General features: G+C 32.8%; 1 protein-coding gene across 1 annotated transcript in view; it reads right to left on the bottom strand.

Moving 5' to 3' along the window:
* Positions 1–920: 920 nt before the first annotated feature.
* The window catches only part of UFL1 (UFM1 specific ligase 1), a 33,517-nt gene continuing 6,615 nt past the window's right edge, over positions 921–27,822 (bottom strand). The window contains exons 6-19 of the mRNA XM_034962543.3: positions 27,553–27,683; positions 21,854–21,912; positions 19,786–19,932; positions 18,629–18,804; positions 17,368–17,547; positions 15,526–15,646; positions 13,165–13,287; positions 7,905–8,022; positions 6,611–6,777; positions 6,390–6,520; positions 4,678–4,758; positions 4,269–4,354; positions 3,531–3,711; positions 921–2,908 (exon numbers count right to left, since the gene is read on the bottom strand). Coding sequence (XP_034818434.1) covers positions 2,690–2,908; positions 3,531–3,711; positions 4,269–4,354; positions 4,678–4,758; positions 6,390–6,520; positions 6,611–6,777; positions 7,905–8,022; positions 13,165–13,287; positions 15,526–15,646; positions 17,368–17,547; positions 18,629–18,804; positions 19,786–19,932; positions 21,854–21,912; positions 27,553–27,683 — 1,920 coding nt within the window. The 3' untranslated portion in view covers positions 921–2,689. The remainder of the gene's footprint in view (positions 2,909–3,530; positions 3,712–4,268; positions 4,355–4,677; positions 4,759–6,389; positions 6,521–6,610; positions 6,778–7,904; positions 8,023–13,164; positions 13,288–15,525; positions 15,647–17,367; positions 17,548–18,628; positions 18,805–19,785; positions 19,933–21,853; positions 21,913–27,552; positions 27,684–27,822) is intronic.

The raw sequence follows: 27,822 nt of genomic DNA, 5'->3' as shown, positions 1-27,822 counted from the left end.
CATGTCATGGGAAGAACAGGGTGGGAGGTGATTGAATTATGGGGGCAGGTCTTTCCTGCTCTGTTCTCTTGATAGTGAATGAGTCTCATGAGATCTGATGAATTTAAAAGGGGGAGTTTCCCTGCACAAGCTCCTCTTCCCTTGTCTGGCATCATGTGAGACATTGCCTTTTACCTTCTGCCATGATTGTGAGGCCTCTCCAGCCACATGGAAATTTAAGTAAGTCCAATAAACCTCTTTCTTTTGTAAATTGCCCAGTCTCGGGTAGTCTTTATTAGCAGCGTGAAAACGGACTAATACACTCTGGTTCTAGTGACATTTCTGAGGAAGGAATGAACTGTTCCTTTTCAGTCTGATTCCAGCTTCAGATCACCATTGCACCCTGACCTTATCCATGGTGCTTTTTGGTCTAAGTAAAGCATTTCTCTAATAATACATTCAGGTTAGGCAACTATTACATTTATTGTCCTAATTTAGCATTAAGGTCTTTTCACAAAATACACTGTGATTTTGATACTATATGCCACTCTTCATCGGATCTTTCTGATGGCCAAGAGTCTCCTTAACTCTTGAAAAGCATATAAGTAAGTCTAGAGCTGGAACACATGAACATGAATACCTGAGCACATTTTCCAATACTTCTACCCCGACTGCAATAGCAGGAATTAGCATATGCAAGAATACAGCTACACATTTGCGGAAATCTAGTTAATTGAGAAATAATTTACTAAGATAAAATGGTTCGAGAATGGCAAACTCTCAAGGAATGAAAGACACTGAGAGCTCTGGAACTATTTTTGTGTAAGAAAAATAAAATCCTTTAATAATGTTCAAAATGAGAATTCAAAATGTATATATATAAAATATATGCACCAATTAATCTTTGTGTTAATTAATAGAAGCTTCAAAGTACTATAAAATTTAGTAGAATAGGTAACTTTATTTTAAATAACTTTCTTAACCCTGCCCATTAAGATCACAGTAAACATACAATAATTTTTATTATGGAAATTAATCTTTACATACAAAATCAGCTATGTAATTTTACTTACAAAACAATAAAAACTGTTCTTTACTGTGGCAACAAAAGAAGCATTTTGACAAATGAAAAAAATTAATGCAAACAAATTAAAACAATGCTTTTCTTTTTACTTGCTTCACTGTCTCTTCTATTTATTTTCTATGATCATTTGACACAAACATGGATTACTTTGATATCTACTGAAATATAAATGATAAGGTTCTTAAAGGTTGAATTAAAAGTCTGGGTGTTCAATATTTTAGAAGCTGAATAAACAAAACGAAATTGGGGTTTGTGATTACAGAGGATTTATCATTTTTTCCCTTTGCCCATATGAAAATATATAATAGAAAATTACCCATGGGAAAACATTTTTAAATTTAATGTTGCGTTCCTATCAAGTTTAATAATAATGCCAAGTCGGCAATTTAATTAATTACTTTCACTAAGGATTAATACTTTGTCTAGAATGGAGTAGAGGTAGACTGATCTTTTCGTATTCAAATATTTTAAAATACAAAGTTTAAAATGTCATAAGGAATTATACAAAATAGTATTTTTAAATATTTGAAATTTAATTTATAATTATATTCAAAATAATTAAATCCCTTTTTGATAAATAGTAAGTTGTTGCTTGAAATTCATTTGGTTGAAATGATTACTCTAAGGAACTCTTTTAGTTATTTTTAACTAATAATCTTTAGGAAAAAATATCTATTTTTTAATAAGGGTTTCTAGTTTTGGAAAAAAGCTTCTAATGATTTAAATGCACTTACAGATGCTCCTACCACTGGAAAAGGCATCCTATCTGTTTTTCACACTAGTATTTACAAAGTATTATGTGACAGAGCAGCTATTGAACTAAAAAAATAAAATGTACAAATGCAAACTGGGTCAAAGAAAAATCTTTGTATAAAATGCTTAGTTATTCCAATGTTAAATATGACTTATGCTTACTGGTAATAAATTGCATGTGTTCTCTCTCTTGTTAGTAGCTTGTTTTAGAAGAGAACACAGCAATGCATGGGCCACTCTAGCGTTCTTGTGCACCTGTAAAGGCATCCTTGCAGCCCCAACCAAAATCAATGTTTATTCTGCCAAAAATAAGAGCAAGGGCTTAGTAATAATTTTTCTTTTTTGTAAATTTCTGTATTTTAGTTTTGAAGTGCTTTCTATTTAAAAATAAAAAACATGATTTATTTTCATTTCTGACACAGAAGTGTTTCTTTTAAAAAAAAAAGACCACATTTTAAATTTCTGCTTAAATGTATATAAAGTATACATTTAAGTATACTGGCACTCGCAACAAATGAATCCTTCCCCAGGGATAAATGGATCGGAAAATTTGTTTTTCATTCAACATTTGGAAAGAGAACAAACCTGAAATATGTAATTTTTAAAATTATGTGAAAATAATATGAAAAATTTCATATAGTATTTGTGTGAAAATCAGGTGGAAAAAAACTTCTATGAAGAACCCAATTTACAAAAATTCACATCTTTTTAAGATTTACATTTAATACAATACTACTGTTTTAACTGAATTGTGTGTGTATGAGGTGGTTTTTGCTGGGAGAGGGGAGTTGTATAGTGACTACTTTTTTGTGACCACTCACCTTCAACCTTGGGGGAAAATGCTTACTATATGACAAATGTAAATTAAGATCATTACTCTTCCGTCACAGATGATTTCCTAGATTTGAGAACAAGGTCTTTAATGGATGAAGAAAGTTCTTGAAGCTCTTTACGAGTAGTACTGGCAACATCTTCTTGTTCTTTGTCTAATTCATTATTCAAGGGATAATCTCCCTGCCCAGTCTTCTTACTTTGACTGACTAGCTGCTTTACAACCAAACCTTGATACTTTACCAAAAGAGCATGCTGATCCTGTGAAAAGGGAAAGAAAAGTTAATCAACATAATTTATCTTTTTGTGGAACAGATAAAGTAGAATTTCTTCAACTAATACACATTGAAGGTCCTCATCTTTACAAAAAACTGGCCATGGAAGTAGCAAGTCTAATCTAGCAGTTTCTGCTCTCAAGGAGTGTACAATTTAGAAGAGATAAAACATGAATGCAAATCACTTTACCATAAGTCAACTTATGGTAAAATCAACTTATCACCTGGTTCTATCACCAAAGATACAGTCAAAGGGATAGGGAAGTTTCCTTTTAGCTGAGGGGTTTTTTAGCTAAAAGGGATAGGACAAGACTTTTGAATGGATCCTTGATGGATAAGTTAAACCTAAAGAAGCTGAAATGGGAGATTTGACATTATTGTATCTTTTCTGAAAGCTTAATTTCCAAATTCAGAACATTCTTGAAAGATTCTTGAGCTATGTGGAATTTTAAAAAATTAATCTCCTAATCCACTGTTCACATTATTGGAAATGGGCTTTGATGTTAATGTATTTTATACCTGAGTGCTGACAGTAATTCACCTCAATCCACTCAAAATATTCAGAATGTAAATCTTTGAAAGTTTCAAGTGTATTGAAAATGTAATACCTCTGGAATTTTACTATTAAGAAAAGCAATGATCTGTGGGACACATCTTCCAGGTGCATGGAGCATGCTGTGGGTTGAAAACTGAAACAACAGGACTGATGTGAGGTGCAGAATAAGAGCAGGGTCTTCTGTGACCTTTAGCTGTTCAGCCAGTGCTTGTCGATGTTGGAACAGTATCTGTCTAAAAAAAAAAAAAGCACACAAATTCATTATCATAATTTAAGAAGTTCTCACCAATTTCAATTCATCCCTTTCTGTTAATTTTTAGCTTCTCTAGTTTATCTAATTCCATAAAAATTTAAGTTAACTTTTCAATATGGGACATACACACATAAAACCTAAATGGCATGGATAGATTAGTGTGCTACAAAATTAAAGAAAAAGCTATAGAGTGGGAATACTCAAAGTATGTTTTTTGTTTTGAGTTGCTGGAGGTCAAACAAATTTGCACTGATTAGGTAAGGTTTCCTGTAAGGAAAGTCCCCAAGCTAATAAAAAGTTCCTGGGCTTGATGAACTATAGGATAAAGAAACTCTGCTACTTGATCCAGAGGGTCAGAGAGAAATATCTAACTATTTTAAGACTTTGAATATTCTTGAAGGTCTACAGCCATTTAGATATATTAGACACATTAGGTACATATTCTCTGTGTAAGAGTCGGGCAGTCAAATTCAAATTTCAGATATGAAAGGCTCCACATTTAAGAATATTTCCAAATATAGATTAATTTAATGTTACCTTTCCCTTTTTTTGTCTCCCCTTTTCACCATAATATCACAAGCTTCTGCTGCAGAATCCAGACAAGAAATAAAGTCTTCTATGCTCTGAAAAGGCATTGAATACCATAATTTACTTTTATATATAACTGCATAAGGAAGTATAGCCATTTAACAACTGTTTTGTAATTTTACATCCCAAATACAATTTTTAAAAGGGTCACTTTCTCATTAAGTTAGAAATTGTGATATAGAACTAACAATGGTAAAATGCCAGCAGCTTGGTCTTCTCTTCTCATTTCAAAGAGGCAGCTGAGTGCAAAATACTAGTTTTAGATTGGACTTACAATTACTCTGATAAAAAATCTACTCAAAGATCTTTGTAACAAACTGCTAGCCCTGACATGTAACTAGAATAAAACTTTACTTACCTTTTCATTCAGAGAGTTATGGAGTTTTGTAAGAGCTACTTTGGTTTCTTCTGATAATTTACTTAAAATTTTTTTTCTTATCTGTAGGGGTAAATGAAAATTCATTCAGTACTGTGCTTTTGACATGCAATGGATATAAGATAAAGTGAAAAAAATACTGTAACAAGTTGCTGAGTGGAATGTACCATATTCTTGAATTTTAGATCTCAAATTAGAGACAAAAACATTATTAGAGTCAATAGCCAATCAGCCAAACAGGATAGATACAGCCCTGCTCCTCCCACCTGCTCCATCAATGTAAGAGAAAGACTAGAGAGAGTCGTTGACCTTGTGAGAAACAGAATATTTGGGTTAAGAGGCTAATTCTTCCATTAGAGTAGGAAGAGGGTGTTTTTCTCTACCCAGTGCCAGCTGTGAAGGGCCCCACTCATAAAGATCAAGGATGCCTATAAGATGGGAGGCTGAGCTCTTGTTCATGGCTGGATGCTTGTTATGCTCTATGGTATGAGGAATTTTTCAGCACCTCTCTCTACATGTAAGTGTCCACTGAAGTTTTATGGTATTCTTGATCAGAGTCTTTTAGTTTCTTCTGGCATAAAATTTTGGAGCAGACTTGCTAGTATGGCTTGACACCAGGCCCTGAAGTGTATAATGTCTGGGAAGATTAAGGGCTTGTTGCTCCTGTTTAGCCTCCCTGCCCCAATCCCACACCAATCCTTCTGTGGCCCTTAAAGGGCATGGAACAAGATATTCTGTATTTTCCATAGCAGAGATTGGTATAAGGGCAGGAGACATGAAACTGTCTAGACAACTGGGGATTTGCTTCTTAAGCAGAAGAAGGGAAGGGGGCCAGCACCTTGCTGGCGAAGGAGGAAGAAATAACTGTTCCTCTGTTTGAGGGATGGTCCTTACTGTGAGAAGTCACATGAAACTAAACAACATTCCAGGGAAACAACTTATATCGCCTATGAGGCAATGACTAACTACATCACCAAAGACCACAAACATCAGACTGATTTGGTTTGACCTTGATCAAAGCAGTGACATGTAGTCAGTCACATCAAGACACTTTTTCCTGCCTCATTTTTCCTAAATCTCCAACTCGAAGTGGACCTAGAGAGGTGAGGAAGAAGGAAGAAGAACAGGAAAGAGGAGGAGGAAGAGGAGGTAGAGAAGGTGGGAGGAGGACAGAGAAGAAAGAGGAGGAGAAGGAGGGGTTGTCATCTTGGGATAGATCGCACCTTTCTTCCTCTAGGCAACTGGGAGCCATTCTCTACATTACATAGCAAGAAGGGAGGAGATGAGCTTTTGAATTTAGTTTGAGATTAGAGTTTTAAAAAATTAATTGGAATTAGTCTAAATATTGAAATGAGATGTCCTTAAAGGAAAATAACTTCAAAGTTATGGAAACGGGTCAGAATGTTATGGGATTTGCCAGTCATTAGGAAGAGGGAATGTGACATAATAATTAGGAAAAAACTGTTTATTCTAAAGTAATTAAGCATCATTACTTTTAACAGACTAGTTATACTACCAATCCTGCTAGCAACTGTATATATAGTACTAAAGTTGAATAAAAAACTTTTAGATTTTTTTCCTCAAACCTCTTTCACTGTATTTTATTTTCCTCTTTACTCCAAATAAGATAAAATAAAATGTGTATAGATGCAAAACAGAACACATCAATAGTGGTAGGGAGATCATTAACATACTTCACTTGTAATGGCTGCAGGATCATCTACTGCCATCATTAAATCCGAAGCTAAGAAGTTGAAAATGAGGTTAGTGATATCAGTACACACTGACTTCAGCAAGTGTTTGGTAAGAGCAGCCTGTGTGTCATCTGGAAAATAAAGGACCTTTATTAAAACTAATTTATTCCCCAAATTATGAAAATCAATGAAAAAACAAGATTAACAAAGATTAAGTATACCTGCAAAAAACTTCATCCCTTTTTCAAATAACCTAATGTTATTGTACAGGTTTGAAACTTCTTCTTGCAAGTCCTTGATTGTGCGTTTTCTGCCCGTCCCAGAAGCAGAAGTTGTTGAAGACATGAATACTGAACGTACCACCTCGAGATAAGTTTTATTAAGAGGTCTGTGCATAAGACAAATATATTTAGTTTATTAAAATGTACTGAGTATTTATATAGATAAGGAATTTTGTTTCTATGGAAATAATGCTTAAGAATAGAAATCTCTATTTTTTTATGCAAATAAAATTAATTTGGAGACAAGTTCACTAACAATTTGTTCTACAACCCTAGGAATTAAGACAGAAATAGATTAATTTTCTCTATTTTAAAGTATTCAAAGTTACTGCAATTAAGACACCAAGAATAACAAAACCCCCATAATTCAAAATTGCTTTTTAAAATTAATTTGGAGACTAGTAGACTATAAATCTGTTCTTCATCTTCAGGAATTACAACTTAAAATTCTCAATTTCTAAAATATTAAAATACATTTAAAAAAACCTTTTTATGCCTAAAAAGCAGTGCAAAATGATTAGTAGTAACTATTTCATTTTTTTACATGTGAAAACTATAATTTTGTAATACATTTATGCACAAAAAATATTTATATTAAAATTATCACCACAGAAGTTATATTTCTAAAATCAAAGTTAGATACACTGCTCTCCTGGATTGTATTTATGAAAGTGTACACAGTGAAACTAACTTGAGGGATGACCAGGTTAGTTAGTTACTAATGGTCAAGTTATACATAATTTTCTTCATTTTTATATAAAAATACCCTTAGCCATTCATAAGGTAGGAGTGCCTAAATTTATTCTTTTTGAAGTGAATTTGTTACTCTATATTCTCCTTAAACACTGTTTACTTTCTGCCAAATTAAAATAGAAAATTATCTTTTCTTCCTTTTGAATGTTATTTTTCGTGCTATAGAAGAGACCAGCCAGTGGTTAATGCCGGTCTTTTTCTCCCCAACCAAGACCTATGACTGTAAGATGGGTGAGTGAGGACATTTTCTCGCTCCTGCCTTTTATTTCCCATACTGCTTTACCCAAAGCACTTAACAAATATTTGTTGAATTAAACTTCCACTGTAGGCAAATAAAATCTTGAATTTGGTGGCTAGGTTAAATTCCAAGTTTGAAATGAAAATATCTAATACATTTGCTTTCTATGATCTTGGAAAAAATCTTATTTAATAACCCATTTAATTTCTACCATAAAACAGAAAAAATACATTTTATACTTGCTTTATTAAGTACTCAGCAAGTTCCGAAATAAACTCCTCTGGGGCATCTTGTATGTGTTTTCTTAAAAAATCTTCAATCTCATCCTGGAACATAAAACTGATCTCTGGCTTCTTCTTTCCTATATCGGACATGAGCAATGGCAAATAAATAAATAAATAAAAAACATGCAACCAAATGGCAAATAGGGCTCCATTACTATATTTAGTAAGACAATAATTCATTCATTACTCAATTGTTAATGTCAAATAGCAACAACTAGTAAAAACAATTTTGAAATTAGGATATATAATAAAACCTCTTTTTAAAAAATATTTTATTTTATATTCAGGGGCTTCGTATGCATGCTTGTTACATGAATACAAGACATACTGGCAGGGACTGGGCTACTACTGTACCCATTAACCAAACAGTGAACATTGTACCTATTAGGTAATTTTTTTAACCCTTGCCCTGCCCACATACCCACCCCCCCAACTTCCCTTCTTTTGGAGTTCTTCTATTATTTTCCATGTGTGCCCATTGTTTAGCTCCCATTTATAAGTGAGAACATGTGGTATTTTGTTTTGTTTCTGAGTTAGCTCACTTAGAGTAATGGCCTCAAGTTCCAACCACGTTGCTGCAAAGGACATCATTTTATTGTTTTTAATGGCTACATTGTATTCCATGGTATACACCACATTTTCTTAATCCAGTCAATCATTGGTGGACACTTAGGCTGGTTCTATGACTTTGCTATCGTGAATAATGCCTCAAAGAACATAAGAGTATACGTGTCTTTTCAATATAATAATTTCATTTCCTTTGGGTAGAAACCCAGCAGTGGGATTGCTGGGTCAAATAGTAGTTCCAATTTTAATTCTTTGAGAAATCTCCATACTGTTTTCCATAGAGGTTGAACTAATTTACATTCTCTCCAACTGTGTATAACCATTCCCTTTTCCCCACATCAACACTAACATCTGTTGTTTTTTGACTTTTTAGTAATAGCCATTCTGACTGGTGTATGATGATATATTGTGGTTTTAGTTTGCATTTCTCTGATTAGTGATGTTGAACATTTATTCATGTGTTCATTGGCTGCTTGTATTTCTTCTTTTGAGAAGTATCTGTTCATATCCTTTGCTCAGTTTTCAATAGGGCTTCTTCTTGTTGAGTTCTTCGTAGACTCTAGATATTAGTCCTTTGTCAGAAGCATAATTTGCAAATATTTTCTCCCATTCTGAAGGCTATTTACTCTGTTGTAATTATTTATTTTGCTGTGCAGAAACTTTTTAGTTTAATTAAGTCCTATGTGTCAATTTTTGGTTTTGGTGCATTTGCTTTTGGGATTTTTATCATAAATTCTTTGCCTAGGCCAATGTCCAGAAGATTTTTTCCTAGGTTTTCTTCTAGGATTTTTACAGTTTCATGTCTTACATTCTAAATATTTACTCCACCTAGAGTTGATTTTTGTGTATGACGAGATGGCATACAGTTTCGTTCTTCCCAGCACCATTTATTGAATAGGGTGTCCTTTCCCCATTGTTTATTTTTGTCGACCCTGTCCAAGATCAGTTGGTTGTAGGTATGTGGCTTTATTTCTGGGTTGTGTATTCTGTTCCAATGATCTATGTGTCCATTTTTCTAGCAGTACCATGTTGTTTTGGTTACTATAGCCTTGTAGTGTAATTTGAAGTCAGACAATATGATGCCTCCATATTTGTTCTTTTTGCTTAGGATACTTTGGCTATTCAGGCTCTCTTTTGGATCCATATCAACTTTAGGAGTGTATTTTTCTAATTCTGTGAAAAATGATGTTTGTTTTTGATAAAGATTGCACTGAATCTGTAGACTGCTCTGGGGAGTATGGTCATTTTAACAATATTGATTCTTCTAATCCATGAGCCTGGGGTGTCTTTCTATTTGTTTGTGTCATCTACGATTTCTTTCATCAGTGTTTTGTAGTTACCTTTGTAGAGATCTTCCATTTCTTTGGTAAAATGTATTCTTAGTTTTTTTTTTTTTTTTGTAGCTATTAAAAATAAGACTGAGTTCTTGATTTGGTTCTCAGCTTGAAAGACACTGATGTATAGAAATGCTACTAATTTTTGTATGCTGATTTTGTATCCTGATATTTTACTGAAGTCATTTATCAAGACCAGGAGTCTTTGGAGGAGTCTTTATGGCTTTCTAGGTATATGATCGTGTCATCAGAGAACAGAGATAATCTGACTTCCTCTTTTCCAATATGGATGCTTTTATTTCTTTCTTTTGCCTGACTGCTCTGGCTAGGATTTCTAGTACTACGTTGAATAGGAGTGGTGAGAGTAGACATCCTTTGCCTTGTTCCAGTTCTTAATGGCTCTATCAATTTTTCTCCATTTAGTATGATGCTGTTGTGGGTTTGTCGTTAAGTAGCTCTTATTATTTTGAGGTATGTTCCTTTGATGCCTAGTTTGTTGAAGATTTTTATCATGAAGTGGTAAAATTTCTTATGTGATCATTTTCTAACTTCATTTAAAACTGATTATTTTCTATAAGTCAATCAGAAAATAATAAAGAGTTTTCCCCTTTGTTAAACCTGGATGATACAAATAGCTGGAAATCAAAACAAGTATTTCAAAACAAATTTTTAAGGAAAGAATAATTTATCTTTGTTGAACAAGGAATACCGGGCAGTTTTTCCTCCTTTATAAAAATATAAATTTATTAGAAATTAAATAATCCTTATAATCTAAATAAGATCTTTGGAAAGTATAATCATGTGAATCACAATTCAAATAATTGTTTAAGCTAAAATGTATCTTTTGGAAAAGGCATAGATTAAAAAAAAATCTCAGAATTCTATAATTTATTTTTGCTCTCACAAAAATAAGTCTATAGTAAGGAAAGTTTGTATGCAGCTACTGTAATGAAAATAATAGCTAACTGTGCAAATGTCATGCCTACCCATTTACTTAGGAAAGCATGGGTTGTAGACAAAAAAAGCTAACAATATTTCCATTAGAAATTGTAAAGGTATAAAAGTGATTATTTCTAGCTTAATTAAGTTATTGATTCTATAAGCAAAAACTTTACAAATAAAAATAAAATGGCTCAAAAATCAATTTTCACTATAAATAAAAATCTAAGGAGTTGACATGCTAGCTTTAGAGTAGACAGACAGTACTATTATCTTCTGGGATCTGCTGTCCATTCCTAATGTTCACATTAAATGATCTATGATTTCCCTGTTTACTTCCTTTATGCATTTTCAAAGTTATTAAATTATATTTTCTTCTAGTAATCTTTCATACTGAGTTGATCCTATATTTTAGCTGAGAACCCAATTTCATCCTCTATTTCAGAGATTACAACATAAATTTTTTTTCAAAAGCATTGAAATTATATTTTTAAAGGTAGAATGGTTTTACTACTTTTATAGCTCCTTTCAATAATAATCTATTCACAAAAGGAATATCACATGCCTCATTTAACCATTATTTAAGATTACAGATATTAGAGAAGTGTTTTCTTGTAATGCCTCTTCACCCACATGCCTAGTACACCTGGGCAACAGGAAAATTCATTTACCAGTGAAAAATTAAAATTCACAATGGATAGTCTTAATCCTATTTGAAATAAGGATAAAGCTAGTAGTTCCTATAAAGATACTTTTCCTTTAATTAACGTTGTTTTACATACATGAAGAACAGTAGTTATTTCTACCTATCTCAGAATACTTTAAAGACAAATCTTAAACAACTGTGCTATTACAAATAGCAAGTAGAACATTAATAGCTGCAGGCACATCACTTGATATCTACATCTTCCAGCTATAGCCCGTATGTAATGAATTCTGTGAAAGAGGAAAAATATAAATCTCAATCTATTATCATTTAAAGTTTTTTTTTTAATTTTCATTTTGCTGGGGATAAGGAAGAGGGCAGTATCATGGTTTCATTAAGTTTACCTTTTTTAAACAGAAAAATTAAAAATATCATAATTTTAATTAGAAAAACAAAAGATGTCTCTTGTAGACTTTCTTGGCCAAGCACTAACAAGTCTAGGAAAAGAAAGATGCATATAATTAATGCTCTCTCTTAGATATAAGCAACCAACCAGTTAGGTGTTACTATGAAAGTAAAATGTACATAAAATTAATGTTTCCTATTTAAATTTGCAAGTCTACTTTTCAAAAATATCCTAATACTTGTTTTGCATGGCAGTGGAAGACCATAAAAATGATCATGGTAAGGTGAAACCATGCAAAGCTTTCTTAATAATCAATAGGAAAAATTACAATTGTTCTGTGGCCTTTAAAAATTTTTGGTAAACATTAAAAGCTTTTACTGTTGGTTATAAATGTATAGGAAAATGAAAAATAAAACTAATGTTTATAATTTAATATGCTGTATTTTTAACACATTAGAACATGGAGAATGAAAGTGTTTTATTTCTGTGTAAAATACTTATCAGGAATAGTCTGAACAGTGCTTGCTTTCTTCTTATTATCAATTAACTTGCAGTATGGAGCAAGTACCTTTCCTATGCCTTATAAATTGTCATACCACTTTCTAACTCTGAATCAGCTTCCAATGTTTTATCCCTTGCCTTTTCAATGTCTTGGAATATCTCCAAGAATTGTGAAGTTTTTCCCCACTTTACATCCTCTAAGATGTTTTCATCCTTTTTGTCATAACCACTTTCCTCATTTTCTTGAGCAATGGCAGTGTCAACATTCCCACAGTCAGCCATTCCCTCTATAACTCCATTTATGCTTGATTCCAATTTTATTTTCAGTGTTATCACTTTTCATTTCTTTGCTACACTTTTATCTTTGTTGGCCAATTCTCTTTTTGATTATCCATTTCTGTAAAATATCATAGCGTTTATCACTGGGAGACAATTAGGCAATACAGCTACATGCTTTGTTGTTTGTGCATAAGGAATAACCAATGTGCAGTGACCAATCATTGACAAACTATACAATAAGTGGTGTGATTGTCACAGATCATGATATGCATCTGTTATTTATGTACTGATTTGTGGACTGAAGAGCTACTTTATACAATACTCAGTTAATATACCAAAGTATCTTTGTATCTAATATTTAAGATAAACAGTGTTGTTACTGGACTGATAACATTTAACTAAAGTGTGTAACTGAAATTTGTGTCACTGAAACACTGCAAAATAAGGACTTCCTGTATTAGCATATATACCTAATTATATACATCTTAAGAAAATATGTGACAAATATCACACATACAACAAGGAAAAGTAAAGAAAAGCTACCTACCAGTGTGGGATGATTGAGATTCATCATCACTATCATCATCTTTTCTTCCTTTCTTCTTGATTTTTTTAATTTTGTACTCTCTGGCATTGCCCCCACCTCCTCCTCTCATGCTTCCACTGCCCTCTGGTGGGAAAATGACATTAGTTAGCATTACCTAACTAAATCATCATTTTTATAAAATAATGACACTATATTGTTGTATTTAACTTTACAGCAGAAAAAATAAAGGCAAAATAAAGAAACTTTTAGACTCTTTTTAAATTTGGAGTTCCCTATTAAAAGTTTAGTAAATCCAATATATAAAAAATTAATAATAAAATATGAAATCTTTTGAGCAATCTACCTTAGATAGCCTGACTGCTCTAAATGCATTCTCTTTCTCTTTCTCTAACGTCACCTCTTTTCTGTAACTCTCAATATTTTCTTAACAAAAATCCATTCCTTCACCTCCTCTTCTACCTTCCCCAAAAGAAATGTGTCCTCCTTTGCTCATCTGTTACCACAGCCTCATCAATAACCTTCTATTATAAGACTTCACAAATTTAATTATTCTTATTTTGCCTTCTTTGTTGAAAGATTATTACCTGTTTTTAGAGGAGATATCCTGACTCATCTGCTACTCAAACAGATTATAAACTTCTGAAGAGCAAGGATCATTGTGTCATTAATGTATATATTCTTTACAGAAATGCGTGAAACATAACACGTGCTTCATAAATGTTGACTATGAATATTAATTGGTTAGGTATAAAAGTATTATTACCTATTGACTATAGACTTAAAAAAACAAATTATGAAACAAATGCAAACACTGTAAATAAAAATAAAAAATACTACTTCAGCATTTCCCTGCTCTTTGATATTGACATGTAAAATATCTACTCTACAAAATGGAATACTGATAACGGGTTTAAACCATTGAACATATTACAACTATATTATATTACTTCAAAATAAGTAAAAGATTAGTCTTTTTAATAAAATAAAGTGATTACTAAAGATCTTTTTCTAAATTCTAAATAGATTTGCCTTAGATTTCATCATATACTAGATTTAAACTTCTATTATTTTTCCCTTTCTTTTACAATAAAAAAATTCTATTTTCAAAAATATAAGTCTAAAGTGAACATGCTTTTTATATTTGACAATAAGTTTCCTATGGGGGGGGAACATTCATGATTGACATGATTCCACACACTGTAATTAAACAATTATAATACAATAGCATTATCACTGAAAATAAAACACCAAATGACCCTTAACTTTTAATAAGAAATAAAATATTAAATAGACTAGTTATACTGACATAAGTCATCAATTAAGGCAAATTTATAACTATATCTTCAAATATATGATAAAATATCCATAGCTATGAATATTACTGTGATTTATTTAAGTAATTTATTAATTTTCCTGGAAGAATAGAGAAATTTCATAATGCCATTGAAAAGTTTTACAGAAAAAGATTCTGGAAGAGGAAATAAACTATCTCAAAGAATTAGAAGTGTATTTATTAATGAAAAATGTTGAATATTGAATTTCTTCAGTTCCGATAAAGCACTAACAGCACTGTTCCTACTATAAAAACTATGGAAATACATGTTACTTTTCCATTGCAAATTACAAGCATATCAGTGATACCTAGAATAATTTCTAGTGACTTTAGATTAGAAAAAGAAATGTAAAAATATGTCCTTCAGAAATTTTTTCATTTAATTAGTATGTTTATAGGACACCTAAAATATATCAAGTGGTGCTTTGGGTATGTAGCAAGAGTACAACAATAAATGAGATCAACACAGTTCCCAAACAATAAAACACATCATGGTGATAAAGTGATGCAAATAAACTGACAAAATGAGGTGGCAGAGAGTGACTGTGGCTACTATTCCGAAGGGTTAGGAGGCCTCTCTAAGGAAGTGGCATTTAAAGTCGAGCTCTGAATGAAAAGAATACACCAGTTACTCACAGTCTGGGAGAGGGCATTCCAGGTAAAAGGAACAGTTGGTGTAAAAGCTTTGAGGTGAATATGACCCTGGCAAGTTTAGGAATCAAAACAAAACAAAACAAAACAAAAAAGGGCTACTGGGCTGGAACATAGACAGAGGATGGGGAAAAACAAGAGATGAGCATGATGATAAAATAAAGTTTTCACAAAAGAAAACAGAAAACATAATCACCAATATTTCCATTTTAATATATAAAATTTAACACATTAGCAAAATATTTGGTTGATATTAGCTGTTTAAAGGTAAATCAATAAAACAAAGGGCCTTTCAAAGGGCATAATAAATGTGATAAATGCAAAGTTCACTGCAACAAATACAAAACTTTGAATATTCCTTGTTAACAATTTATTACCTGTTGCTTTCCTTCTTCGCTCATCTTTTTTATCCTTTTTACTTGTACTAACGCTTTCTAAAGTAGAGATTTGTTTCAGATCTTCTTCAGTGATTAAATGCACAGGATTATTTTTCATTTCCTAAAATAAAACATGCTTTTTTTGGTAGGAAAAACACATAGCATTTCCAAAAGCATAAAAGTTGTTTATATACTCACTAATTATTCTTGTTTGGTTTTGTTGCTTAGAAGAACTATAGAGCTTTGTTTCAGAGCTGTCACTCTAAGGCAAATGTTTCTCCTTGCCCAAAATAGGTCTCTTCCCTTGCTGCTCTTGACTTTTTTTGTACCCATTATTAACTAATGAGAAATCCTATCTTGTCACTTCACAACTGATTACACAGCTGCAATCAGATGCAATCCTCTCCAGCTGTTACTGGCTGGTTTTACCACAGCTTAATTGTGCCCCATGCTCCTTCGCTTTTTGAGACTCCCAATTCCAATGCCACCTGGATACTTGAGATTATTAAAGATAATGAACCCTCCATCCCCTACCCCACACAAATTACCATATGTGAGTTGCATACTAAGTCATATAATCTTTTTTTTTCCCCCTCTGGATTCATTCTTGATAATTTCTGCTTTGAAAAAGTTTATGATAACAACGATGAAGTATTTCCAAGTTCGGATACTGGTTCTTTCTGATGGCATAAGGTCCTATAATCTCTAGTGACAAAAGTATATATTTATGATAAAAGTAATATTATTTCCTTTTTGTTTTTCTAAAGAAAAATGCTTAAAATGTTGACAGTTCACATGACAGAATCACCTTTTTCCAAATTTATTTTTGTGGTTAGAGGGAGAAGCCCAAGGAAAGAAGAAAAGTGATAACCATGTTAAATTTTTACTTGAGTAAAAAATCCCAAATAAGAGTCATTTACTAACTGCTAGTTAACATGGAACAAACATTTTACATATATCCCTTATTTATATTTATTCTTTCCATAGTAGGTATCATGATCCTTTCTTTAAAGATGAGGAAACTAGAGGTCTATTTGTCCAAAGTCATACAGATAATACATGTTTTAAATTCAGGGTTGCTGACATCAAACATGGATACTTTGTAATCTTCTCTGCTGCTTATCAGGCTAAATACAGAAGTTTATCTCATTTTTAGACTATTAAAGAGCTTAGAAGGAGAACAGCTAAATATAAACTATTTACATATTTAATAAGCCCTCATGAATTTATTAACAGTTTAAAATAAATGGGCCTATTTTACCTATTTGAGAGTAGGCTTTATAAGGAGATGATGCTGCCAACTAGAAACATGAACTAAAGAGTCATTAACACAGACCTGGCAGGACCTCTATTTCAAAATACTTTCATAGCAGTTGCTCTGAGGAACTAATAAATAGTAACAAAATTTCTTTCTTCAGTAATTTACCCTGTCTGTGTATGCCAAATAGGAAAAATTATTGAGGCTCTGCTAGATTGAGTAAATATATTATGTATTGGTTGACAAATACACTGTATATTTGTACATATCTACAGATACTGTTTTTTGTGCATTTTGAGGTTTTAAAGTTGGACCAACCTCAGGAAACTTAACTGAAAAGTGTAATTTCCTTTATGTTATTTTAATTTATAAAGTCAGTTCCCCAACTTTTAAGTCAGATGTTTTGATGGGAATAAGAGAAAAAATAAATCTGGGAGACAAAATAAAAATGAATGATATATTAAAGGAAAATAATAAATGATACCAAGTGTTCACTTTCACCTATCCCATTTTTCAAAAGACATCAGATGATTCTAAATTGAAAATATTATTAAGATTAGCAGATAAAAGGAAATCTGGAATACCTTTTCAGCTTTCTGGTGCATCAGCTCACGGAACAGTTCTGTACAGTCATTTATAAATTTTTCACTGACTACAACAGTGTCGCTAAAGACTACAGTTGAGGCCTGTTTGCTGAATGCCCTCATCACCTGCTGAAGCAATATGGCAGCATCTTCAACTGATAAAGAAGTGGGTAGCAGAGGCTAGAATTACAAACAAAATAAAAATAAAGTATAAATGCAATATAATACAGTGAAACCATTTGCTATATACATATATGCTCTCTCTAGATGATCTCATTAAGTCCAGTGGCTTTTGGAACCATATTTATGCCGATAACCTCCAAATTATATTTCTGGTTTCATCACCACTCTGAGCTCTGAAATCATATATTCTATTGCCTACCTTCCCCACTTGCATGCCTAACAGACATCTCCAATTGTTTAAAACAACACTGAAACCTACAAGGCACACATAGTTCGTTTTTCTCACAAAGTCACAAACAGTCCACCAGGATGTCCTGACAACCTTCAAAATGTATTTTGTCATAACTCTTTCTCCTATCTGAAATTATCTTACTGTTTTCCTTAACTATCTTTCCCTAATGAAAGTGTCCCTCCTAAAGACAGCAAGCTTGTCTGGCTACCATATCCCCAACAAGTATTAATAGAACGGTGCCTGGCACACAGAAGGTAGTTTTGTTAGATGAATAAAAAAACAGTTAAATCTGGAATCTTTGGGACTTTCATATCCAAAACAGAGAATTTCTGCTTTATAAAGAGGGTCTGGGCCCGACTAGAAAATAATGGATTGGCCTCGTTTATTTATCTTTATCTACACTTATCTTTTTGGCATACTGAAGGGCAGGTCAACATTGAACACTGAAGTAAACACTATCCGTGCCAAGGCAGCTTGTGTTAATACATTAGCAGAGATTAATGGATAAGGAATAAACAAATGCTACACAATGCCTGATGCCAGTACAGCTGTGAATGCGTGGAAAAGATGTGAGAAGTCTCATCAATTCTTTATCAGGATTAACAGGAGTGTTATATTGTTTGCTTGTTTGTTTTGAGATTTATAGAATTCTGGATGTTGACTGTCCACATGTAGAAGGTCACCCAAAAGACTTTAAGCATAAAGATTATTTTTGTTATAACAATGATTAGAATTTGCCTCCAAAGCCAAGACCACCTTTATGTATCCTAATTTCTAAATGGTCAAATATTAGTAAAATATCAGTTGTCACTGTTTAAAGAAAAGTGAGGAAAAGATAAAACATACTGCAATATCAACCCATGTTCCAGAGCTGATGGCTTCTTCTACTGATGCTTCCACTTGATCCACAAGTCCTTGACCAACACAAGCTGCTTTCAAAAACAAGAGTTGTGTAGTCTTATATCTTTTCTTTATGTAGCTTACAGCATCTGGGATTCCAAGTCTGGACAAAGCATCAAATTCTACAAATATATCACAAAGTTGGATTAGAATTGTCAATTACATGTAAGACAAAAGTGAAAAATAAAGACTTAAAAGTTATAGCCAATAAAGTTATTAGAGATGTCTACCTTCTTAACTCCTCTAACTCCACCCCAAATAATCATGCTTAAGAAAACTAGTTTTAACAAAGTTCTAATCCATGATTATAATTGAAGAAACTGAAAAGTACATCTCAGGAAGTCAAGAAAATGTAAGGAAAAAACCCAGTATTCTACCATACGTTTAAATTATTTATATACTAAGGACTTACAGGTTTATTACTGAGGAAGTAATCTGTTATGCAGTTTGACTTGGATTATAAAACTGATCAAACTAAGTAAGCTATATATATGTGTGTATATATATCTTATATATATATGCTAATTGTTTTAATAACTAAATTCAGTCCAATTTATCCAAATGACAGTAGAATTTCAGACACAGAATTTAGAATAACTTCAATGTTTCCAAAGTATTAGTTAACTAATAAAAACACACATTGTAAATCTGATAGTCAACAAAATATTTCTAAGATGATATATCTGAAAAACTGGGCAACTTAGCAAAATGTAAGATATAATAATTACTTTTATAATTAAAAAATACTTTTAAGTTTATAGTGCCATCTTAATAAATGTAACTGAAAGACTGGCAGCGATTACTACCAGCTTTTAGCCTTTTTACATTATAATTGTTCAGTAACTACAGAACTAAACTCAGTTCCAAGACCCACAGAAACTCGCAGTGTGATTACTTTTATACTCAAAGGGAACCATTATAATCTTCTGATCAGAGAGGACAGTATATGCAAACTCTAGGGTTCCCATTTTTAAATTTTTATTTATTATTATTTTTAATATAACCCACAGATCAAAGGAGGACTCTAGGGTTAGTATAATACTTTTAAAGAATGAGTTTAGTGTTAAAAATAAATTTTAGTTTTAAAGAAATAAGAAAGTTACCTAGATAGCCATTCTGCCTGAAAAAGGAATCCACCCAAGTACTCTGTGTCCTGGAGTAGATGTCAGGGACAAACACAGCTTTATCCTGTCTCCCACCAACCACAGTGCCTCGTAAGCGTCCGCTATTAACAAGTTCCTCAAGCACAGCTTAAAACAAACCCACATGAATACAAATAAATCAGAGCAGGTATAAATCTTAAAAAGTAAAATACTTTATTATTTCATAATTTACTTATTCTTAACCTTTAAAAAACCAATCTGAAGTTGAAATAGCATAAATAAAGGTAGTATATTTTAGACAAAATTTTCCTGCCATTTATGAGAATATTCAAAACATAAATTCAGGGAAATTTTGCATTTTGGCAACTAGCTAAAGGTGTTGAACTTGTAACTCAAGCTAGTTAATGTTAACACTGAAATTTTTAGTTTGAGTAATTTTGGTGAAAACACAGCATGCCATTATTTATCTCGTAATTTACTAAAAACAGATGATAAAACACTTCAAGAACAGGTAATATGCAATTATTAGTGTTAACAAGTTCCGTTTTTTAATATTTAAAAAAATCAAGACACCTAGACTATAATAGAATCAGTAGTGTGAAATACAACTATAAGCAGTTTAAAGAGTTATTCCATTTCCGCTGTTTACGTTGAAGTAAGACATTTCAGCTCTACCTATAAGAGAAGTGTAATGCCTTGGTTAAGAGGATCAATGTTGGAGTCAGACTAAGTCTAAACCTCAACTCTGCCACCTACTAGCTATGAAACACTAGACAAGTCATTTTCCTTATTTCTCCATTTCCGTATCTGTGAAATGGGGATAATAACAATATCATCTCATAGAATTGTTGTATTCAAGTAAATTGCTTGCAACAGTAGCTGGCATATAATAAAGACTCAATAATAAATACTAACTAAATATCACTACCATCACCACCACCACGAAGCGGAAGGTGCTGCCATTAATAGCAAATTTATATTTTTATTTAAACCATAACATTTAACTAAACATTTTGTTTTAGAAATTAAAATCCTCTAAAAAGGAAAAAGCAGATGGAAGGGAGCTATTTCTAAGTGAATCAGCAAGCACATTCAAAAGATGATTGGCAAAAAGAAAGGCTAATGAAAATTAGTCTGTAATGGAAATAAAAATTAGTTTGTGCATGAATTTTAAAATTGCAATGCTGAGTAAATTAGAATACATAAAAAAAGTCCGGATTTCTCAACAGACTACAACACACGATCCTCAATTTAGTATGACTGTACAATGTAAATCCATTCTAAATTCTGAACAAAGTTGTGAAGTTACCAATTATTATTTGAAGAACTTTACATTATAATGAAATTACACCAACTCCTAATTATATAGATTCCAACAAAGTCAGGTTAATTTTAAATCAGTCAAACAAAAATTTTAAAGTTCATATTCTGAAAATACAGTGAAAATTAATTTTTGGTTCAATACTTGATATTTCTTTTCCATTTTTCATTTTAGTTCTTACATTTGCACAGATAATCTGAGTTGAAAGACAAAATCATTGCTTTTAAAAATTTTCAGCAAAGCATTAAAAAAAACCCTCAAAACCTCCCAAGAGCGTCACAAACAACATAATGAACAAAGATTATTTTCGAGTTAATATGTTGTTTGAATGATAAGAATATACTTTTATTGCTATCAGCTCTTGGTAAAAATTGTTAGTGAAACACAATTTACTTTCATATTAGATAATGTAACAAAATCATAAGAAACAAAGTAAAAACTATTCTTAATCTTACAATTTTAAATCTCTATATGTACATGTATAATAGAGTGTGTGAGACATATATTTTCATTATAAATGCTTACTTTTTTTTCATTATACTCCTCTAGGGCTAACCAATATTAAACGTTTGGTGAGTGTAACAGATAGGTACATATATAAAACTTGATACAAAGAAACTTTTTTAAACCAGGAAATATTTTAGTTACATTAACAATAAAAGAGGAAAAAACATTAAAGTTAGTAAGTTTTACATTAATAGTCTATTCAGCAGCTAATTAAGTAAATATAATTTAAACCAAACTCACAGTAAAGAAGCTGCTCCTGAAATCCATATTTTGAAATCAAAGAATTCACAGCTGTAGGCCTTTATGGAAGGTTAAAAAAAAAAAACAAACTTCTTACTCATTATAGTTATAGATTAATGAACTTAAAAATAGGATAATTAGAATTTAAGAAAAATACCGTTTAAAAGAAAAAATAAAGTCAAAAATTACACCAAATTTTAAATCCTTAATTGGAATTTTGCTACTGAAATATCAGGGAAATCAATTTGTACTTGCAATCAAGGATCAGTTTACATTGCCATTCCACTAAATTCTCAGATTTCCTTGATACGTAACTATTTGCCTTGGTCTTTAGGTTTTTCTTCAATGTTTTTTCTGTCTGGGAGGCTCTTTCCTTACTTGGGAATATTCAAGTGGATGTCATATGATTCCATTTTTGAAGAAAAATGAGATCATATGTGCACTGAAAATGTTTGGAATGACATGAGGCTAGATTAGGGTGACTGACTGAGAGGGATCCATTTAAAATCTTTTTTTTTTTTTTTTTTTTTTTGCTTTTGAGTATTTTCTATTTTCTGCAATGACTATGCATTTCTTTTGTTAACCAGTTTTATTGCAATAAGGTATAATTTAAATTACATGAAATCTACCCCATCGTTTAAGTGTACAATTCAATGATCTTAATACATTTATAGAGTTGTGCAACCACTGCTACAATCGAGTTTATAATGTTTTCATCACCCAAAAAGTTACTTGATAGCTATATGCAGTTAATTCCTGCTGCCACTCCTAAATCTAGATAACTATCTGTTTTCTGCCTCTATAAATTTGCCTTTCTAGCCATTAACATAAATGGAATTAATATGTGGTCTCCTTTCTGTGTTTTTGAGATTCATCCATGATGAAGCATGCATCAGTAGTTCATTCCTTCTTATTGATGTTCATTCCCTAGTATGAATATACCACATTTTGTTTATATACTCATCAGCTGACAGACAGGTAAACTATTTCTAGTTTGTGGCTACTGTGGATAATGCTCCTATGAACATTTATGTTTTTGACTTTGTATCGATGAATGTTTTCATTTCTTTGGGGTGGACTCCTATGACTGTATCTCATTTGTAATAACTATAGTTTTTTTTTAAAGGATACAAGAAAAGAATCTAGACTTTTTATTCTGATTACAATTTCTTTTCTATTCCTTTTAAGCCAGTATGCCTGTTCTCTCTAGTTAAGGTTAGTCTGTTTTCATTTTTAATGCATATAACAAAAAGACTTAAGTAATTCTAACATTTCAATCCTCCATTGTTGATTATTTAGAATATTGTAAATATTTTCTACTTCAAACTTGTGAAAGCAGAAACAGTTGTATGAAAATGAATTGACTATTTAAAACTTCTGTGTTTTTGAGTAAATTATTATTTTCACCAAATTCTTAGGATCAATTTGCTTTTTATTAAATTGTTTTACTCAAAATTTTCAGCTAAATTATGTGGAAGCACAGCAGGGGCTTTAGTCAGTTTAGTGTTGCTATAACAGAAGACTTAAGGCTGGGTAATTTACAAAGAAAAAAGGTTTATTTGGCTCATGATTCTGGTGACTGGAAAGTTCAAGATTGAGCAGCTACATTTTTTGAGGGTTTCAAGCTGCTTCAATTTACGGTGGTAAGTGGAAAAGGAGAAGACATGTATAAATAAATCACATAGTGAAAGAGGAAGCAAAGGGGAGAAACCAATGAAGCCATAATCCTTTCAACAATATACTCTCTTGAGAACTAATACAGTCCCATGAGAACAATAATTCACTCACCCTGGTGGGAGGGCATTAATCTATTCATGAGAGAGCCACTCCTGTGACCCAAACACTTACTAGGCCCTACTTCCCAATACTGCCACATTGGTGATCAAACTGCAACATAAGTTTTGGTGGGTATAAACCACATCCAAACCATAGCAAACCTCCAAACCAACAAGGTCTAGGTCCCCTGTGAATTTTGCTCTCCTTTGTTTACCTTATAATTGTTACAACCTCTCATGTTTTTTGTCTTTTGTTCCCTTCTACGCAAACACATCCTTACAAAAATGTAGAAGGCTCCTTGAAGGACTTCATCTTAAAATGTCTAGGTACCTAGCTTATTGTGGGTGTTCAATAAACAATGAATTGAGTTGTGCAAAATTTCTAGCTTTTTTTGTATGATGAAACTTTAGCTCAATTTTTACGTCAATTTGGAATACAACGTATTTAGTATACCTACATATATCATTCTTCTCACTAACTGCTTCCTGCTCTTCTCTCTGGCTATCCATAATAACAAGAAATATCCATAAAAACAAAAAATATAAACTTTTTAAAAGTCAGAGATGCAGGTGTCTCCTCTGAAGTTAGACTAGAAAAGTGGGATGGTTCGTTATTTTTAAGAGACAAATACAAAGATATGGTGCCTTAAATGGTACTATCTGGAAGCCACACAACCTAGCAACATCTTTTGAGGCTCAAAACTTATTTTCCTCTCATTATTTGATGGTACCTCCATATAGCGAAACTCAGGACTACTATGAATGAGAAAAACACAGCTGATTTTGATGAAAATTACCATCACCACAATAATTAGTCAAAGAAAAAAGGCAAATATTTATAAATAGGAACAAAGATATTTTTAGTTTTTAGTTTTTGACAAAGTAATAAATGAACAGGGTACAAAAAAGTTACAAAACTGAAGAATCCCTCTCCATTCCTACCACCCAGCTACACAGTTTCTTTCCCCAGAAACAACCATCCATTTCTTGTGTTAGGAGGGTGATGTGGCACAGACTGTCAGAGCCTACATGGAATAAAGAGAACACCCACATGAGAAAGGGAGCTGCAGTAGCAATGGGAAACCAGTCACATAAGGGGAATTAATCAAGTAACTAAATACATTAAGGATAATAGGAGTTAGATTTTTCTTAGTCAGTGAACAAAGCTACAAACATGGAAAAGAAGGAAACTAGAATGAAATGAAACTTACGGTATTGGACTAGAAATGGAAGTATCAGCACAAACTCACAGTTTTCAATACACATAAAGATACAGAAATACAGATGTATAGAGCGGTGTATGTACATGTGTATATGTATCTCCTAGTTCAACGGTCCCCATCCTTTTTAGCACCAGGAACTGGTTTCATGGAAGACAAATTTTGCACGGACCCGGGTTGTGGGGGATGGTTTCAGGATGAAACTGTTCCATCTCAGATCATCAGGCATTAGGTTCTCATAAAGAGCGTGCAACCAACATCCCTTGCATGTGCAGTTCACAATAGGGTTCACGCTCCTATGAGAATCTAATGCTGCCACTGATCTGACAGGAGGAGCAGCTCAGGCAGTAATGCTGGCTTGCCCACCCTCACCTGCTGCACAGCCTGGTTCCTAACAGGCCACAGACTGGTACTGGTTGGCAGCCTGGGGATTGAGGGCCCTTGTGCTAGCTTGTCTACTTTGAGAGGGCCTGGGAGCAGTGAGAACCGAATAGTGATAAGTAATGTAGTATCCAGATCTTGGTTTCTAAATCCCATACTCTGCTAAAAGAAAGCAGGGATCTCTGGAGAAAGGGCTGATTTGAGGCTTGGGACAGGGAAAGTATGAACTGAGCCTGGAACATCTTAAGCCAGAAAGAAAAGAAAGTTTCAAGAATGATGGGGGTATGCAAAAGGCAACCTGCAGGCGCTACCACTAGCTACATCAGGGCCAGTATGAACATGTAAATAATGACAGCAGATTATAATCCAATAAATAAATTAGGGAATCATGAGTCCATAGTGATTTAAATGAATGAATAAACTGCAAGTCTGATGAAGAACAGGATAACATCCATGGTCCCAAATTGCCCTCCCGACAAATACTTATTAGTTACAAAGGAAAACAAGTAGCTTTACAAGCCTAGCTGGTATCTCTATTAGGAAAAATCTAAATTGTATGCCACCTGATATGATTCAATAACAAGAATATAGTGTTATTTCTGAGATATTCCTATCAAAAGACACATAACCTGAATATGAAAAATTATGCATAACATGCATAACACAAATAGGTATAACATGAAAAAACAGCAGACAACCAACAATGAACATTCTATAAAATAATCAGCCTGTGATCTTCAAAAGTGTCAAGGTCATGAATGTCAAGGAAAAATCAAGTAAGTATTCCAGATTGAAGGCGACTAAGGACTCTTATCAATTAAATGCAATCTGTGATCCTGAATTGGATCCTTTTTCTATAAAGGACATTATTACAATAACCAGTAGAACATAAACGGGATCTAAGGACTGGATGGTAGTAATCAATCAATGTTAATTTTCTGTTTTTGATGACTGTATTATAGTTATATAGGATGATGCCCCTTTCTATAGGAAATACAGATTAAAGTATCTGTGGTGATAGAGCATCATGTCAGCAACCTCCTCTCAAATTGTTCAGAAAAAAAAAGTTCTCTTGCACTGAGGGAGGGAGGGAGGAAATCATTTCATTAGAATACATGCTCTCCTTCTAACCTTCTCCCTTTTGTACCCCAGTGCCTTACATGCATTAGGTGCTCAACAAATGCTTGTTGATTTGTTGAATGACAAAAAGGGAAATCACTGTGGCTGCCATGTGAAATCACCTAAGATGACAGCACAGAACTGGGAAGAAAAGATGGCGTGAAACTTTAAAGGAGAGTGAAAGAAAGAGCAAGAAAAGGTAACTTAGAAGATGCAGCCAAAAGAGAGAAGAAGAAATCTAAAGTGTTATGTTTAAAAAAAGAGTATTTCAAGAAAGAAGTTGTAACTGGAGTTAAATGCTGCTGCAAAGTCAAGTCAAATAAACAGAAAGTATCCATTAGACTTACAGATAATGAGACATCAGTGCTATATATGTAGTAGAAGCTAGATAGGTGGATTAAGAAGTGACAGAAGGTAACTGAGACACTGAATGTAGATTTCAACTGTTGAGAAGGTTCACTTTAAGAGAGGGAACAAACAGCATGATAGATGATATAGAATAAAGGGGTTCAGAGAGGTTTATTTTAAAATGGGAGACTTTTGGACGTATTTAAATGCTGATAGGGCATATAGCCACTGAGATGAAGTTGATGACACAGGAGAGAGGAGAAAATTGAGAATATAGGTTTTCTGAATTCTATGCTGGAGTCTGTCACACAGACTCAAATATTTCAGAAATTCTTATTTCAGAAAAGTCAGTGACTTTGCAAGTAACATTGTTATTCATTACAATTACAGAATGCTAGAAAGTAAAAAATGTCATAAAATTCTCTAGCCCCATATGATGCCCAAAGAAGTTAGGTGACTGACTTATCTGCTCAAGGTCATGTGCCTATTATGTGATAAAGCTATGAACCAAATTCTTCTGACTTTAAATTGCATGTTCTTTCCATGATTCAAGGGTGACACTTATATACTGATCTGGGCAGCAGTATTTAAACTGCACTCTGCAGAAGTGTGTATGGGGTCACAAGGGTGGTGAAGGTAGGGAGAGGAAGGAGATGCGGACTGGAGAGAGAGGCTGCATTCTAGAACTCTGGAATCTCAATTTCTATTTTACAAAAGCTGCCCTTTTATCTGTTTAATAAACTGGGGTCCTAAATGAGACTTTATTAAAACAAAGAAAAAGATTCAGCTGCTAGGAAAAAAATGCAAACCATGATCAAAGAAATGTGCAAATATATATACTTTAAAATATACTTACCGGGTAATAGCACTGAATAGTCCACGGATACGTGCTTTATGTCGAGCTACAAAAGCTTCCGTAAAAATTACTCCTCTATTATCAAGATCAATATGTCCACTGATAATTCTACCAAGTCGCTGAGTTAGTGCCTGTGGGTAAAGATGTACATTTTTATTAATTTAAAAGAAAAGAATTACACATATGCATTTGCATAGTCATACTCAAGTCATGCTGCATGCTGAGGTATCAGTCATGTGATTGAGAAATTTCAACAAGCATAGATTACAA

Source organism: Pan paniscus, chromosome 5 (genome assembly GCF_029289425.2).
Source record: "Pan paniscus chromosome 5, NHGRI_mPanPan1-v2.0_pri, whole genome shotgun sequence".
NCBI lineage: Eukaryota > Metazoa > Chordata > Mammalia > Primates > Hominidae > Pan > Pan paniscus.
Note: the sequence above shows the minus strand (reverse complement) of the source record. Positions and strands in the feature narration are given on the sequence as shown.